Source organism: Coregonus lavaretus, assembly GCF_964263955.1.
Source record: "Coregonus lavaretus genome assembly, chromosome: 2".
Lineage (NCBI taxonomy): Eukaryota > Metazoa > Chordata > Actinopteri > Salmoniformes > Salmonidae > Coregonus > Coregonus lavaretus.
The window spans coordinates 3,627,867-3,644,007 of record NC_139989.1 but is presented as its reverse complement, the minus strand read 5'-3'; the positions used below and the strand labels follow the sequence as shown (position 1 = coordinate 3,644,007).

The window sequence follows — 16,141 nt, the reverse complement described above, 5'->3', positions numbered from 1 at the left end:
ACCCCGCATGCGCAGAACGTCACTGTACATTAATATTTTTTAAATCCAGTTATTTTTATTATATGGGTTGAGCAAATTACCAAATATTTCTGCTTAGTAAAAAACAAGTTCTGTTTTTGAAATGTTAACATTTCGGGATGTTTGTTCTTGAAGTATGAATTGACCTTTAGCTTTGACATTTTTGTTAGATTTTTACATGTCTTCATAATAATTTGTTATTATTCAATTTCTGGTTATTTGTGGCGCAACTCGTTTTTTCATTTGAATTCGTAGCACTGCTGTAAAATATTGTGTCATGCAAATCTCCAGTGTCCCACAATGCAATCCGTATTTTACGCATAACAGCAACATCCTATGGTTCTACCGCCATTTTGGCTCAAACGCAAAGATATTTTCTCGAAAAAGACCACATCATTCTACTGTTTGTTTTTCTGCCCTCAGCCTAAGGTGGAGTGTTAAATATTTTTTTGTTCCGAGCCTCAACCGTGGAACATGTCTAATTACTAAATTGCTATGGTGCTTCTCATCAGCTGTTCTGTTCTTTTGTTGGTGTTTTTATTTTTATTTCAAACTATAGACGAATATCAAGAGGAAGTATATATCTTTCCATCTATATCTTTGATACCGCAGTGGGCTTGAGCCATAATGGTAGCAGTTGCAGTGTTATGAGTCCGGAGTCTCGCGATCTGCAAAGGTCGGAGTAAATGAAGCTGATAATTTGCTATCGTACCGCCACTCACATCTTCCCAAGGCAGAGGATCAAGACGCTGGACCGTTTAATTTCTAAAGGTAGCTATGCCATTTTATTATCATCAAATTAGATTAAATGCAATGTCTATATTATGTGATTTTTCATAATTCTTTCGAAATGCATCAAAATGGCACAGCCAGCGATTTTGACAGATGACCTACGCTTAAATATAATGTAGCCAACGACGGCTATACATTTATTTCACGGTCGTTTATCAAAGGAATTTGATAATTGGAGCACACATTTAAATTCATTCATGGTGTTGCTTTTTCATTAAAATGTTTTTTTCCTATTTTTATCACCATCATCAAATAGATTGCAGGGCAGCTTCTCAAATGTCAAGTGTTATTGCGCAAAAATGCGTAAACATCGTGCATCGTAAAGTATTTGTCTCATCAATGTGTGTTTTATTTTTTATTTTATTTTTTTATAGCAAAAATTTAACTAGTTATGTTATTTTCTGTTACATGGCCATGGATATATTCGATCATGTAAAAAATTAATAATGTCGATGCTACAGCGCTTTGGTGTTCACAAGGTGGTCATGTGATTCTGTTGACACGACACCTTGGGGCAATGTAGCGCTTGATCATGACTCTCAGTTCCATTAACGTTACATTACACATAAGAGTCATTGGACTAAGACCTCTTCTGTAGGTGGGGTTTGTTAAGAGCCGTGACGCTCGGTCTGAACATTAACACGCATCGCTTGCAGTACGGTTTTGGAAGCATAAGGACCCTATCTTTCATATCGGCGAGAAATAATTGTAGAAAAACAAAAGGTTAAATTGATACGCACCTTTTTATAGGGTTCCCACACGTCAATATTTCCATGTTACAGTGCTTGTTTATGGAAAACAGATGGAATACCTAGTGGACTACCTGTGCTAATTAGCTATCTGTGTCTACGAACACCTGGGTGTTAGTCTGCTGAATGACTAATTATTATTATTAATTCATTATTAATTATTAACATCTGTGTGTAAACGGAAGACAGACACCACAAACCTGTTGTCACTGAAAAATACTGTCGGCTGCAACTGTTAAAACCGGTTAAAACAGTATACAGTAAGTGTGTATTTTGCAGTTGTGAAATTATTTTGATGTGATATGAAAGTAGAGGGATTTGTTTTTCTTGAATTGCACCGCAATTGAGAATCAATTCACGTTTAGATGGATTATTTGGCCATTGGCTTCCAGGGCCAATTCACCTCTAAACAGAACATGTAAGGTCCTTGGACTATAAGGAGTAACGATAGGCTCCTTTAGTCCATTATTGGGCTACCTTAATCTCAGATGATTTACCAGCAGACCCAGTACTTTGGGCCAATGAAGCTGAGATAAAAGGGAGACTAGTAGCCCTACTACACATGCAGAGAGGGCCATGTGGTATTGTAAATTAAAAAAAAAAAAATCATTTATTATTCTCAAGCGGCTCCTACTCCGTTGGTTTGCTCCTAGTGACATAGGCTAGTGTGACAGTGGCACATGAGGATGATTCTGTTTGACTGAGGAAGAATAATTCACTGCAATTAGCACAAGCGCATTAGGACTCTGTGCACCTGCCACAGCCCCACCACATCCTCACTTGGATGTTGAATTTCTCATCAGAAGTGTCTGCTCATAGGATAGGACCTGTTTGGGTGTATCTCAATCATGTCGGTTCACATCCTCTTCCCTTCTTCTTCATCTGCACTGATCTGAGATCTGAGTAAGGATAGGTTAAAGCAATATTGTGGAATCCCACCGAGGGATTTTCTTTCACTTGTATAGTGCAGTATTCAATGAAGAACACAAAACAAGGAAGGGAAAGGAAGCCACAGGAATATTGAGAATAAGGTCTACCCTTTGTGTCTTCTATCTTTGACAACAAATAATAGAATAGTTAAAAAGAACAGCTAGTTAAAAAGATAACAGTAACAGGTTTTCCCTAAGTGTTGATTCAGGACCAGTTTTAGTTGCAGCTCTTTGGCTCAATATTAGGACTGAGAAAGGAGAACTTGATCCTGGACTTGCCCTTGGGGGCATTTTCTCCTCACAGGGACAGCAGTGAGCAGCATAGTACTCATCACTGCTTCCACTTCCAGCCTGAAATGTAACTCATAAATATTTTACATTGTTATCAAATTGTATTTGTCACATGCTTAGAAAAACAACAGGTGTAGACTAACAGTGAAATGCTTACGGGCCTTTCCCAACAATGCAGACAAAGAAAATAGTTCGAATAAATACACAATGAGTAACGGTAACTTGGCTATATACACAGGGTACCAGTACTGAGTCGATGTGCAGGGGTAAGAGGTAATTGAGGTACATATGGACATATAATTAAGCAATAAGGCACAAGGGGGTGTGGTATACACTTAGGGTATATGGCCAATATACCACGGCTAAGGGCTGTTCTTATGCATGACGCATCGCAGAGTGCCTGGACACAGCCCTTAGCCGTGGTATATTGGCCATATACCACAAACCCCTGAGGTGCCTTATTGCTATTATAAACTTGTTACCAACGTAATTAGAGCAGTAAAAATAAATATTTTGTCATACCCGTGGTATACGGTCTGATATCAGAATTCAGGGCTCAAACCACCCAGTTTATAACTAGGGATAAAGTGACTAAGCAACAGGACAGAATAAACCGTAGCAGCAGTGTATGTGATGAGTCAAAGTTAGTGCAAAAACAATCAATGCATTTAGTCCGGGTAGCTGTGTGGTTAACTATTTAACTAACTATTTAGCAGTCTTATGGCTTGGGGGTAGACACTGTTCAGGGTCCTGTTAGTTCCAGACTTAGTGTATCAGTACCACTTGCCATGCGGTAGCAGAGAGAACAGTCTGACTTGGGTGGCTGGAGTCTTTGACCATTTTTAGGGCCTTCCTCTGACACCGCCTGGTATAGAGGTCCAGGGTGGCAGGGAGCTCGGCCCCAGTGATGTTCTGGGCTGTCCGCACTACCCTCTGTAGAACCTTGCGGTCGGATACCAAGCAGTTTCCATACCAAGTGGGGATGGAGCCATTTAAGATGCTCTCAATGGTGTAGCTGTAGAACTTTTTGAGGATCTCAGGGCCCATGCCAAATCTTTTCAGCCTCCTGAGAGGGAAGAGGCGTTGTCGTGCCCTCTTCACGACTGTGTTGGTGTGTGTGTGTGGACCATGACAGATCCTTAGTGATGTGGACACCGAGAAACTTGAAGCTCTCGACCCGCTCCACTACAGCCCTGTCGATGTGAATGGGTGTGTGCTCGGCCCTCCATTTCCTGTAGTCCACGATTAGCTCCTTTCTTGGTGACGTTGAGGGAGAGATTGTTGGCCTGGCAACACACTACCAGGTCTCTGACCTCCTCCTTGTAGGCGGTCTCATCATCGTCGGTGATCAGGCCTACCACTGGCGTGTCGTCAGCAAACTTAATGATGGTGTTGGAGTCGTACACGGCCACGCAGTCGTTGGTGAACAGGGTGTAAAGGAGGGGCCAAGCAGTTATTTTGTGGGCTACTTCAACTCCCAGCCCCTAGAACAGGGGTCGACACCCCAAATTATGTATACACACACACACACACACACACACACACACACACACACACACACACACACACACACACACACACACACACACACACACACACACACACACACACACTACCAGTCAAAAGTTTGGACACACCTACTCATTCAAGGGTTTTTCTTTATTTTTACTATTTTCTACATTGTAGAATAATAGTGAAGACATCAAAACTATGAAATAACATATGGAATCATGTAGTAACCAAAAAAGTGTTAAATAAATCAAAATATATTTTATATTTGAGATTCTTCAAATAGCCACCCTTTGCCTTGATGACAGCTTTGCACACTCTTGGAATTCTCTCAACCAGCTTCATGAGGTAGTCACCTGGAATGCATTTCAATTAACAGGTGTGCCTTCTTAAAAGCACCCCCACACATAACACCCAAGAAGACATAGTGACAAAGCAAAAACAGGTTTTTAGAAATTGTTGCTTATTTATAAAAAAAAAAACATCACATTTACATAAGTATTCACCTTTGGCAGCGATTACAGCCTCGAGTCGTCTTGGGTATGACGTTACAAGTTTGGCACACCTGTATTTGGGGAGTTTCTCCCATTCTTCTCTGCAGATCCTCTCAAGCTCTGTCATGTTGGATGGGGAGCATCGCTGCACAGCTATTTTCAGGTCTCTCCAGAGATGTTAGATTGGGTTCAAGTCCGGGCTCTTGCTGGGCCACTCAAGGACATTCAGAGACTTGTGGCCCGAAGCCACTCATGCGTTGCCTTGGCTGTGTGCTTAGGGTTGTTGTCCTGTTGGAAGGTCAACTTTCGCCCCAGTCTGAGGTCCTGAGCGCTCTGGAGCAGGTTTTCATCAAGGATCTCTCTGTACTTTACTCCGTTCAGCTTTGCCTCGATCCTGAGTAGTCTCCTAGTCCATGCCGCTGAAATACATCCCCATGTTGCCATCACAATGCTTCACCGTAGGGATTGTGCCAGGTTTCCTCCAGACGTGACGCTTGGCATTCAGGCCAAAGAGTTAAATCTTGGTTTCATCAGACCAGAGACTCTTGTTTCTCATTTGCCTTTTGGCAAACGCCAAGCGGGCTGTCATGTGCCTTACTGACGAGTGGCTTCCGTCTGGCCACTCTACCATAAAGGCCTGATTTGGTGGAGTGCTGCAGAGATGGTTCTCCCATCTCCACAGATGAATTCTAGATGAACTCTTTTGGTACCCTTCCCCAGATCTGTGCCTCGACACAATCATGTCTCTGAGCTCTACGGACAATTCCTTCCACCTCATGGCTTGCTTTTTGCACTGTCAACTGTGGGACCTTTATATAGACAGGTGTGAGCCTTTCCAAATCATGTCCAATCAAATTAATTTACCACAGGTGGACTCCAAGTTGTAGAAACATCTCAAGAATGATCAATGGAAACAGGATGCACCTGAGCTCAATTTCGTGTCTCATAGCAAAGGGTCTGAATACTTAAATAAATAAGGTATCTGTTGTTTTTTTTAATACATTTTCAAACATTTCTAAACCTGTTTTCGCTTTGTCATTATGGGGTATTGTGTGTAGATTGCTGAGTATTTTTATTTATTGGAGAATAAGGCTGTAACGTAACAAAATGTGGAAAAAGTCAAGGGGTCCGAATACTTTCCAAAGGCACTGTATGTGATCGTGTCTCGTGTTCAAATATAACCTATTTTTGGGCTTCCTTGTGGTCAATTTGCAGTGTACTAATTATTATAATGATATTCTACCCCTGCCCTAGAACCTCAGCCTGTACTGTAGGCCTTCTCCCGCTCTTCAGTGCTTGCCTTCCTCATTGTACTCTAGGGGAAGGGTGGTTGTTAGTGAATATGTGAATCCATTGTGTCAATTTGGGATGCACTGACTGAGTAAATTAGCACTATTTCATTACATTTGAAAACTTGAACAGGAAGTTAAATGTGAGCCGTTGGGTTTGCAGGATTATGCAACACCTTGGAACCAGCACTCGCTCTAGTTTCATTATGAGACAGATTATGCTGAATGGGACATTATTTTATTAGGCTAAAGCTCCTTTGTGTTTGGTCACTGGTTACCCTCACTGGAGAGACCCTGACCTCATTTTAAATGTAAACTTCAATGGGGTAGGGACGTCTCAATGATTCCGAATAGCACGGACCCTTCCACTATCCCTGATATTGATCTGGTCAGTTTTGTGCTTTATTTCCCCATATAGGTAGGGACTTTGGGGAGAGTAAACTGATCCCTGATCTGTTTTTAAGGGCAACTTCTGCCTGCATCGTACTAGAGATTGCTGAGCTTGGTAGGTATGCTCACTGTCAAGGGATATGGATTTAATCCTCTAGCGTTTTAAAAACCAGAGTGTTGTGAATCAGTGTGTCTGAATCTCATACAATCCACAAAGACACTCATTTAGTTGACTTCCCAATCCTACCCCACACTAGGATTTTCCACTTCCTCAAACGGCCCATATAACTCAGCCAGCCATGTTCCACAGTCATGTGACGCCTCATGCATATATTCCACCCTATGAGTCTCTATGACAAAATCACAATGGAAATGATTTAATTCTGTCCAAGTGTGTGTCTCAGTCAGTGTGTGTATACATGCACTTATGTATGCATGTCTGTTCTGTTTTACAACGTATTTTGCACCTGATATGATCCAGAGGGAATAAAACATTCAAGAGAAAGGGAAGAATTGTGCTCTTGATAAAGAAAGGATGTTTTTGCATTGTTTTAGTCATCTCAGTGGAGGTACAAATGCCATGTAAGCTAAGCTTGGCCACGGATGCCACATCCTTAGGTCTGTATCCTGCTGCTCCAGACTAGATCTGTTGGGGGGGGGGGGATTCTGTATTTCTACACAGATAACATAGCCAGTCTAGCATGGCAGAAAGGCCCTATCTGTGGCAAGGACAAAAGGGCACTGAAGCAGGGATTGTGGGTATGTGTGTCTACAGACAGGGTGGGTGATGAGGGGTTGTTAAACCCCAGCAGTATAGATGCAGCAGCACCATAGCGTTAGCCACCGTAGCGTTAGCAGCCCCCCAGAGAGAGAGATGCCAAGTCGTGATGTTGGGCTCTAGTCACTGGGATGTCACCATGGTTACGGTTCGGGAAAGGGGTGATATTGCCATGGTAACAGAACAGAGAGACAGGGATCTGTGTGTACAGACTGTTTCCCGATAGTGTGCTATATGTGTGATATTCCCTCTCACCATTGCAGAAAGCTTAATTTTAAGCCTATGTGTGGGAGGGAATTTGTCTGTGTGTAATCATGGTTTAGTTATTGGCCTACTCTGTTAGTGTGTGTATGTCTTTAGTGTTGGGGAGGGTTAGCAAGCTACTTTGAACAGATTCAGAATGGATGGGTGGGTGGATTTTGTGCGTCAGACATATAGAGTTACACAGAGGCTGGGTCCTGATATTGATATAATAACCATCATATCGAAGTAAATTTGGAGTCACGCGACTCGGGAAACCATGCAGTTTATTAGGCAACAGATTAAATAAGTTATGATGAAATTCACAGGGTGGTGAAAGTGCACGGTGATGAGTTTGATGCTGCTTTCCAATAAATATCGAGGGTCTTATTCTGGTGACGTGATGATCTATGCTTGACTGCCGTTTGACAAATAAAAGATTCTCATCATAATAATGTCATCATGTAGACTAGCCTACCCACACTGTATCTGGGAGCTGTTGGCTAGAGCGCACGTGCCAAGACCAGAGTAGGCACATTTGCTATTTAACGTAACAGTTTTTGTGACAACTATAGGTAGAGATGGAAACACATTGAACTTTAGGTTTTCATTTACCAAATAAAAATCTAAGTGAAAAGTTCATTTTGTGTGCACTACGTCATCACACACTGATTTTTATCCACAAAAAGTCCATTTGGTGGAAACATACCACTGGTGGGATAATGCCAATTGGATGGAAACCTAGCTAGTGACAAATGTTTTGGCTTTGTACTTTGGATTTGAAATGATACAATGACTATGAGTTTAAAATGCAGAATGTCAGCTTTAATTTGAGGGTATTTTCATCCATATCAGTGAACCGTTTAGAAAATGTATTTATTTTCAATAAACAATGGAAACTAAATATAGTTTACATGTTGTCAACAATCTAAGCCAACCCGTCTGTTTTGCTCCATAGTTTCGCACGCGATGGTTTTGTTGCTGAACAACCAACCCGCCTATAGTGTCCCAGCAGTACCAGCACTATGGTGTTAAACCGTGAACTGTGCACCATTCTTCCCAGATTAAAGTCATTCTGTCTCTTCTCTCTCCCTTTATCACTCTCATTCACACATTCACTCCATTATTATTTCTTTCAGATCTAGCCTGCCAGGATGGACCTGTCCAAGCTGCCTAAAATCCAGGATGAGGAGAAGGAGAGCGAGTTTGGATACGTCCATGGAGTCTCCGGCCCAGGTCACTATCATTTACATTTAGCAGACGCTCTTATCCAGAGCGACTTACAGTTAGTTAGTGCATAATTTTTTTTTCTATTCATACCCCCCGTGGGAATCGAACCCACAACCCTGGCATTGCAAAAGCCATGCTCTACCAACTGAGCTACATCCCTGCCGGCCATTCCCTCCCCTACCCTAGACGACGCTGGGCCAATTGTGCGCCGCCCCATGGGTCTCCCGGTCGCGGCCGGCTACGACAGAGCCTGGATTCGAACCAGGATCTCTAGTGGCACAGCTAGCACTGCGATGCAGTGCCTTAGACCACTGCGCCACACACATTCACCTATGTCTCATGTGCCTCTGTTTAGACTCTAAAGGTTTTAGGCTAGCTGAAGAAGAGATGCTTTGGTAAAAGCCTCAGTTATCCCTCTGGTAGTAGTCTAGGCGATAGGAGGCTTGGCACTAATCTGTTTACACCAATCTGGCGTTGAGTTTGGACTAGAGATCCGTCTCTCTTGCATGTGTCTGCCTGGTGTGTGACCTCTGACCTGTGTTGTCCCCTGGCTGTGCTGTAGTGGTGACGGCCACTGCCATGGCTGGAGCGGCCATGTATGAGCTGGTGAGAGTGGGCCACAGTGAGCTGGTGGGCGAGATCATCAGGCTGGAGGGAGACATGGCCACCATCCAGGTCTACGAGGAGACATGTATCCTAACGGGTGATATTGCACTGTTAATGCACCTGACTGGTTGCGTCCCAAATGGCATCCTATTTCTTACATAGGGCACTACTTTTGACCATTTGGGATGCAAGCTTTACTGTACCTGACTGTGTCTGTGTTCTCCCGGTACATAAAGTGGTATGCCTGTGTGTACATGACTGCACCTGTGTGTATCAGGGGTTGGAACCAAGATTATTTTCCAATCGTTTAGTTCTGAACAGAAACATTGTTTGTTGTTGTTCCGTTCCACTGTTCTGACCAGCAAAATACATTTCTGAAGCAGTTAGAACCCCCCAAAAAATATCTGACGAGAGAGAGAGAGAGGGAGAGAATAAAGTTTTTCATATTCTGCACATTGAAGCACAAGAAATTGTGTTTTTGTTATAGGTGGTTTTTAAGGACACGTAAATGTAGCTCATTTGGCCAATATCCCTCGTTTATTGATGGCGCTGGCTGCACCAGGTCGAATCTGAATGCATATGGATGTCCGGTATATTCAAATCTTCCCGGTCATGTTGTCTGGTGCCACATTTTCCTAATGGAAACCCCTGGCACACATACTGGCAAAGATTTTCTAGCAGGCAGACACTGTAATACGTTTGAGGGTGAGGGCTTTGCATAGTCCCTTTGCAGCGTATTTAGTGGGACAGAAGAAAAAAATGCCTGGAATGTAAAATAACGTTATTAACTGGTTCCCATGATTATAAAATAACAGTTCTGTTCCGGAACAGTATAGATCACTTTCATTTGCGGTTCTGATTCTGTTCCTTAAAATATTTAGTAGTTTACAGGTTCCAACCCCTTACTATATATTTATACAATCACCTTAGTGTTCATTACTGAACACATGTATATATATTATACACCGTAGCAACCTCTTGATAACACTCAGACACATGAAGAGAAGACTTAAATCTACTGAAACACACACACACACACACTGTGAATGTGTTCCTGAGCATTGGCACAGCGGGTGTGTCTGTTGGGGACCCAGTGCTGCGGACGGGGAAGCCTCTGTCTGTGGAGCTGGGCCCAGGCATCATGGGCTCCATCTTTGACGGTATCCAGCGCCCCCTAAAGGACATCAACGACCTAACACAGAGCATCTACATCCCCCGCGGAGTCAACATCGGAGCCCTCAACCGAGACCTCAAATGGGAGTTCTCCCCCGTCAAGAGCTTACGGGTGAGTGTGTCCTACTACTCTGTCAATGTTTTAAGAAAAGTGTTTGCGTGGTTTACGAAGCGGTAACCCTGCCTCTATTTTGGGAGAAAGCTGAGGGATGGGCCTGGAGAAATGTAACCACTCTCAAATTCATAGACTGAGCTATGGATGCAAGGACTGACCATCCATGATATAAAAATGGTAGTTTTAACCATGTTTTGAGGCTATATAGTGTTTGCTTACATTGTTTACAAACATTGGGGTAAATCAAGCTTATATTTGGGTTCTGATGGGGTACGACAGTTGAACTAAGCTCATGACGCAAGTTATATTCTTCAAGAATCAATGGATATATATCGTTAATCTATAAATCCAAAAATTGATGTAGCAACTAAGGATTCTAGCTTTAATGTTAAAGTTTTAATTGATAACCATTAACCCCTTATCTCCCCCCTCTCTCTTAGGTGGGCAGTCACATCACAGGGGGTGATATCTACGGGATGGTGTTTGAGAACTCCCTCATCAAGCACAAGATCATGCTGCCCCCGAGGAACAGAGGAACCGTCACCTATGTGGCTCCCCCCGGAAACTATGACGTCTCGGTTAGTTAGTTCCACCATCCAACCATGTCTAAATCTATAGTAATACATGTGGGGTCATTCATGTATTAAGACTGTGTGTGTGTGTGTTTCAGGACGTGGTGTTGGAGCTGGAGTTTGAGGGTATGAAGGAGAAGTTCACCATGGTCCAGGTCTGGCCAGTGCGACAGATTCGTCCGGTCACAGAGAAGCTACCCGCCAATCACCCACTGCTGACCGGACAGAGAGTACTGGACGCCCTCTTCCCGTGAGTCCCCTCTCTCTTACCCCACTGTTCCATCAATCCTTCCCTCACCTTTCTCCATCTCTCTGTCTCTACTTCAAGGAAACTCTCTCTTACCACTCTCCCTCTTTCTCCACCTGTCCCTCTTTGCTTGAAGGACACTATCAGAATGTCTTTCTGTCCATCAGTCTTCACTATTCTGCTACAAGGAAACTCAATTAGAAAGTCTTATTTGAATCTGCCAATATACTCAACCTCTGCTTCCATCTCTCTGCCCCTGGTCTGTTCTACCTGTCTGTCTCTGTGTCCAGGTGTGTCCAGGGAGGAACCACAGCCATCCCCGGAGCCTTTGGCTGTGGTAAAACTGTCATCTCCCAGTCCCTGTCAAAATACTCCAACAGTGATGTCATTGTCTACGTAGGCTGTGGGGAGCGAGGGAACGAGATGTCAGAAGTTCTGCGAGATTTCCCCGAGGTGGGTGGTGTTATGTCATTGGATTATCATGAGCCTGTTTCTTATTAGAGGTCAGGATGATTGACAGTTGTGTCTGTCCAATAGCTGACCATGGAGGTGGATGGGAAGACTGAGAGCATCATGAAGAGAACAGCACTGGTGGCCAACACCTCCAACATGCCTGTGGCTGCGAGAGAGGCCTCTATCTACACAGGTAAGAACCAATCACAGGGCCCAGAGCATAACACAGCAAACCTCCCAGCCAATGACAGGCCTGAGACCACAACATGGAGCACACCCCCTAACCAATCACCTACTTGTCCTCTGTGTGTGTCTGCAGGCATTACGCTGTCTGAATACTTCAGGGACATGGGCTACAATGTGAGCATGATGGCTGATTCCACCTCACGATGGGCTGAGGCTCTCAGGGAGATCTCTGGTCGACTGGCTGAGATGCCCGCTGGTGAGTGGCTGCTGGTAACACCCAAAATACAAAATAGTTACCTTTTTAAGGCAATGTATAGGACATCTTCTAGGGCTAGTGGGGTGAATTAGGCTTAAATCGGTTATTTGGAACATATAAAATAAAGGCCTGTTTTGTCTCCACAGACAGTGGTTACCCAGCCTACCTGGGTGCCCGTCTGGCGTCATTCTACGAGCGTGCTGGCAGGGTGAAGTGTCTGGGCAACCCAGAGAGAGAGGGCAGTGTCAGCATTGTAGGGGCGTGAGTACAGTTACAGCTTTTCACCACACGGGGGAGCCCTTGTTCCTCTCAACTCTCCAGTAGACCTCAGAAACCTGCCAACACAATCTAGCCACACTGGAATAGGCGGAAGTGGAGTGCTTCTTATAACGTTATAACCATATGTTACTGATGTTCTGTTTCCTTTCCTCAGTGTGTCTCCCCCTGGTGGTGACTTCTCTGATCCTGTGACATCAGCTACCCTGGGTATCGTGCAGGTAACTATGGATACACCCTGTTTCTGTCTGGCACTGATAGACCACACTCATCCATATGGAGCAAATAAATAAAGACAAGCTTTAGGGACTCAATTATCATCCTTGGGTGCACCCCCCCTCCCCCCTACCATCCCCTCCCCCCACCCACCGCCCCTCTCTCCCTCCAACACCCCCCCTCTCTCCCTCCCCTCCCTCCCCTCACCTCCCCCCTCTCCCCTCACCTCCCCCCTCTCCCTCCCTCCCTCCTTCCCTATCTCTCAGGTGTTCTGGGGACTGGATAAGAAGCTGGCCCAGAGGAAGCACTTCCCGTCAGTCAACTGGCTGATCAGCTACAGTAAGTACACGCGGGCGCTGGACGAGTACTACGACAAGCACTTCCCTGAGTTCGTCCCACTGCGCACCAAGGCCAAGGAGATCCTGCAGGAGGAGGAAGACCTGGCTGAGATCGTACAGCTGGTCGGCAAGGTGAGGGGGAACTGAGGGGAGGGGGAAGAAAGAGAAGGCGGGGACAACATTGGGCTGCATCCCTATAGTCTGAGGTTTTATCTCCATGTCTCCTCTGCTTCAAAATATTGGTGACAGGCATCGCTGGCCGAAACAGATAAGATCACCCTGGAGGTGGCCAAGCTCCTCAAGGATGACTTCCTGCAACAGAATGGTTACACCCCCTACGACAGGTAACTCACTGACTCACTCAAACACACTTGCTCTCACTGACCTACTCAAATATTTCAGAGTAATACCGAAAGATGGGCTGTGAACTCATTCCAACTGTAACTCCCTGCCCTCTGCCCTCTCCCTGCAGGTTCTGTCCCTTCTATAAGACGGTAGGCATCCTGTCCAACATCATAGCGTTCTACGACATGGCGAGGCACGCGGTGGAGACCACGGCTCAGAGCGACAACAAGATCACCTGGTCCATGATCCGAGAACACCTGGGAGAGATCCTCTACAGACTCAGCTCCATGAAGTTCAAGGTACAGCAGCAGTCTGACTGTTTCTCCTGTGTCTTTCTCTCTCTCTGTGTGTGTGTGTGCTTTTCCCCTGTATCTCTCTCTGTGTCTTTCTATGCTGAGTCTCTGAGTGTTTCTCTTACGATTTGTCTGTATCACGTTCTCTTTGTGGTCCTCTAACTATATGTCTGGCCTGTTTTAGGACACAGCCTCTGTGTAACTATATATGTCTGGCCTGTTTTAGGACACAGCCTCTGTGTAACTATATATGTCTGGCCTGTTTCAGGACCCAGTGAAGGAGGGAGAGGCCAAGATCAAGTCCGACTACACCCAGCTGCTGGAGGACATGCAGAACTCCTTCCGCAGCTTGGAAGACTGAGCCTTCACCCTGGACCTTTCACCTGTGACCCCAGGGGCAGTGCATGTCTGTGTCGCCCCCTCTCTCTCTGCAGCCACCTCTACTGCAGCATCACATTCCACTGCCTCATGTTTACACCCAACCTAATGCCATAAGTTTACCCAACGTGTGTGTGAATGTGTATGGGCAAGAAGAGAACGAAATGTACTGTATTCTTGTATTCTGTTGCCTCCCACACTCTAAATACCCCAGTGTATTTGCCCCAGCATGGTCGAAGATCTGCCCCAATACCTTAATGTGTGTATGTTTACATGTCTGTGTGTGTGAGACATCTCACTCTGAACCCCTGCACTGCCCCTCCCTCCCCCTGTTTGTTTTGGACATGGTCTCTGACCCGATCTGTGTACCTGAAGACTTCAGTTGATGTAATTATCATTCTTTACCCCTCTATCTGTACAGAAGATTAACATGAAATACTTAATAAGCAGAGTGACTCTATATTTGTTGCAGGTGTCTGACATGGACAACGTGTGGGCTGGTTGTTCATATTTTGTGATTTGCGCTGTGTAGTCTTGTGTACTTGCTGTACGTGTGTGTGTGTGTGTGTGTGTGTGTGTGTGTAAGAGGTGGGCTCTCTCGCCCTGTCCTTTCTACTGCTCATGTGACAAGTCCCAAAAAATAAAAGGCAACCAAACAAAATGGTGGGTATTGTTTGTGTGTGTTTCAGTAATGTCAGTCTTCTCTGCATGTTCTGTGAGTGTAATCAACAGGTTGCTACTAATGTATGTTCCGTACAAACAATAGTAGTGAACACACAGGTGATCCACCACAGGAGGTTGGTGGCACCTTAATTGGGGAGGATGGGCTCGTGGTAATGGCTGGAGTGGAATGGTATCAAATACAGCAAACATATGGTTTCCATGTGTTTGATGCCATTCCATTTGCTCCGTTCCAGCCATTATTGTGAGCCGTCCTCCCTTCACCAGCCTCCACTGGTATACACAGACGCAGTCATGTATGAGGCTGTGTGTGTGAGAGTGACAAAAATATGTTTCTGGTGCTGCTGGTTGAACTAGTCTTGCAACATGTCTCTGATTCCTGTGTGGAATCTGTGGCACTCCGCCCTTTAGTTCTGTCTATGAATGTGCTTAGTGGAAGAGGTCAGTTTGTCAGACACAACTAGTGAAACTACAGACAACATTCCTCTCCTTGACTAGTTTTAGTGACTGCAGACATTTTGTAAAGTACGTAGCTAGATAGTTTTGATTAGTTACTGAGCTGTGATTTTTACATTACAGCTGCACTGAACAAAAATAATTTGAGGGACAATTTTTTTTTGTACATGTGAATTTTTATTTTTATTTTATTTTATTTTTATCCTTTGAGGTCTCATGCAGGCGATGAAGGCTCAGTCTTAGGTTGGGCAGGTACAATAAATCATATTCTCAGAATTTGCATATTAAAAATATAAAAGCTTGATATATTGCATCCCCCTGCCTGCCAATTAACATTATTTGATATGGGAGTAGAGAGAACTGTGATTTGGTAATGAACTTTTAGAACAAGATCTGTGAGGGTGGAACAGAACAGAGAATGATCTGTGAGGGTGGAACAGAACAGAGAATGATCTGCGAGGGTTGAACAGAACAGAGAATGATCTGCGAGGGTGGAACAGAACAGAGAATGATCTGCGAGGGTGGAATAGAACAGAGAATGATCTGGGAGGGTGGAACAGAACAGAGAATGATCTGCGAGGGTGGAACAGAACAGAGAATGATCTGCGAGGGTGGAATAGAACAGAGAATGATCTGCGAGGGTGGAATAGAACAGAGAATGATCTGCGAGGGTGGAATAGAACAGAGAATGATCTGCGAGGGTGGAACAGAACAGAGAATGATCTGTGAGGGTGGAACAGAACAGAGAATGATGGCTATTTTTAGACCTGTTCGACAGCAACCAGTTAAAGTATGCAAATAATAATGAGCAAAGCATGACCATGGTGCCTCCTTCATGGTG

The 16,141-nt window shown here is 44.5% G+C and overlaps 1 protein-coding gene across 1 annotated transcript; it reads left to right on the top strand.

Moving 5' to 3' along the window:
- The first annotated feature begins 644 nt into the window (after nucleotides 1–644).
- LOC311147465 (V-type proton ATPase catalytic subunit A-like) lies at nucleotides 645–14,838 on the top strand. The gene is made up of 15 exons (XM_084184168.1): nucleotides 645–789; nucleotides 8,619–8,715; nucleotides 9,272–9,400; nucleotides 10,386–10,600; nucleotides 11,044–11,181; nucleotides 11,274–11,425; nucleotides 11,713–11,875; nucleotides 11,960–12,068; nucleotides 12,195–12,317; nucleotides 12,464–12,578; nucleotides 12,751–12,814; nucleotides 13,076–13,279; nucleotides 13,397–13,491; nucleotides 13,620–13,791; nucleotides 14,054–14,838. Exons 2-15 carry the CDS (start codon nucleotides 8,634–8,636, stop codon nucleotides 14,144–14,146), a joined length of 1,854 nt encoding a protein of 617 aa, XP_084040294.1. The 5' UTR covers nucleotides 645–789; nucleotides 8,619–8,633; the 3' UTR covers nucleotides 14,147–14,838.
- The last annotated feature ends 1,303 nt before the right edge of the window (nucleotides 14,839–16,141 follow it).

What these genes read in the sequence shown, in the direction of transcription:
- LOC311147465 (XM_084184168.1), top strand. Translation starts at nt 8,634, where the DNA reads ATGGACCTGTCCAAGCTGCCTAAAATCCAGGATGAGGAGAAGGAGAGC. An exon ending in CCGGAAACTATGACGTCTCG is followed by an intron (nt 11,182 to 11,273) that starts GTTAGTTAGTTC and finishes TGTGTGTTTCAG; the next exon opens with GACGTGGTGTTGGAGCTGGA. An exon ending in TCGTACAGCTGGTCGGCAAG is followed by an intron (nt 13,280 to 13,396) that starts GTGAGGGGGAAC and finishes TATTGGTGACAG; the next exon opens with GCATCGCTGGCCGAAACAGA.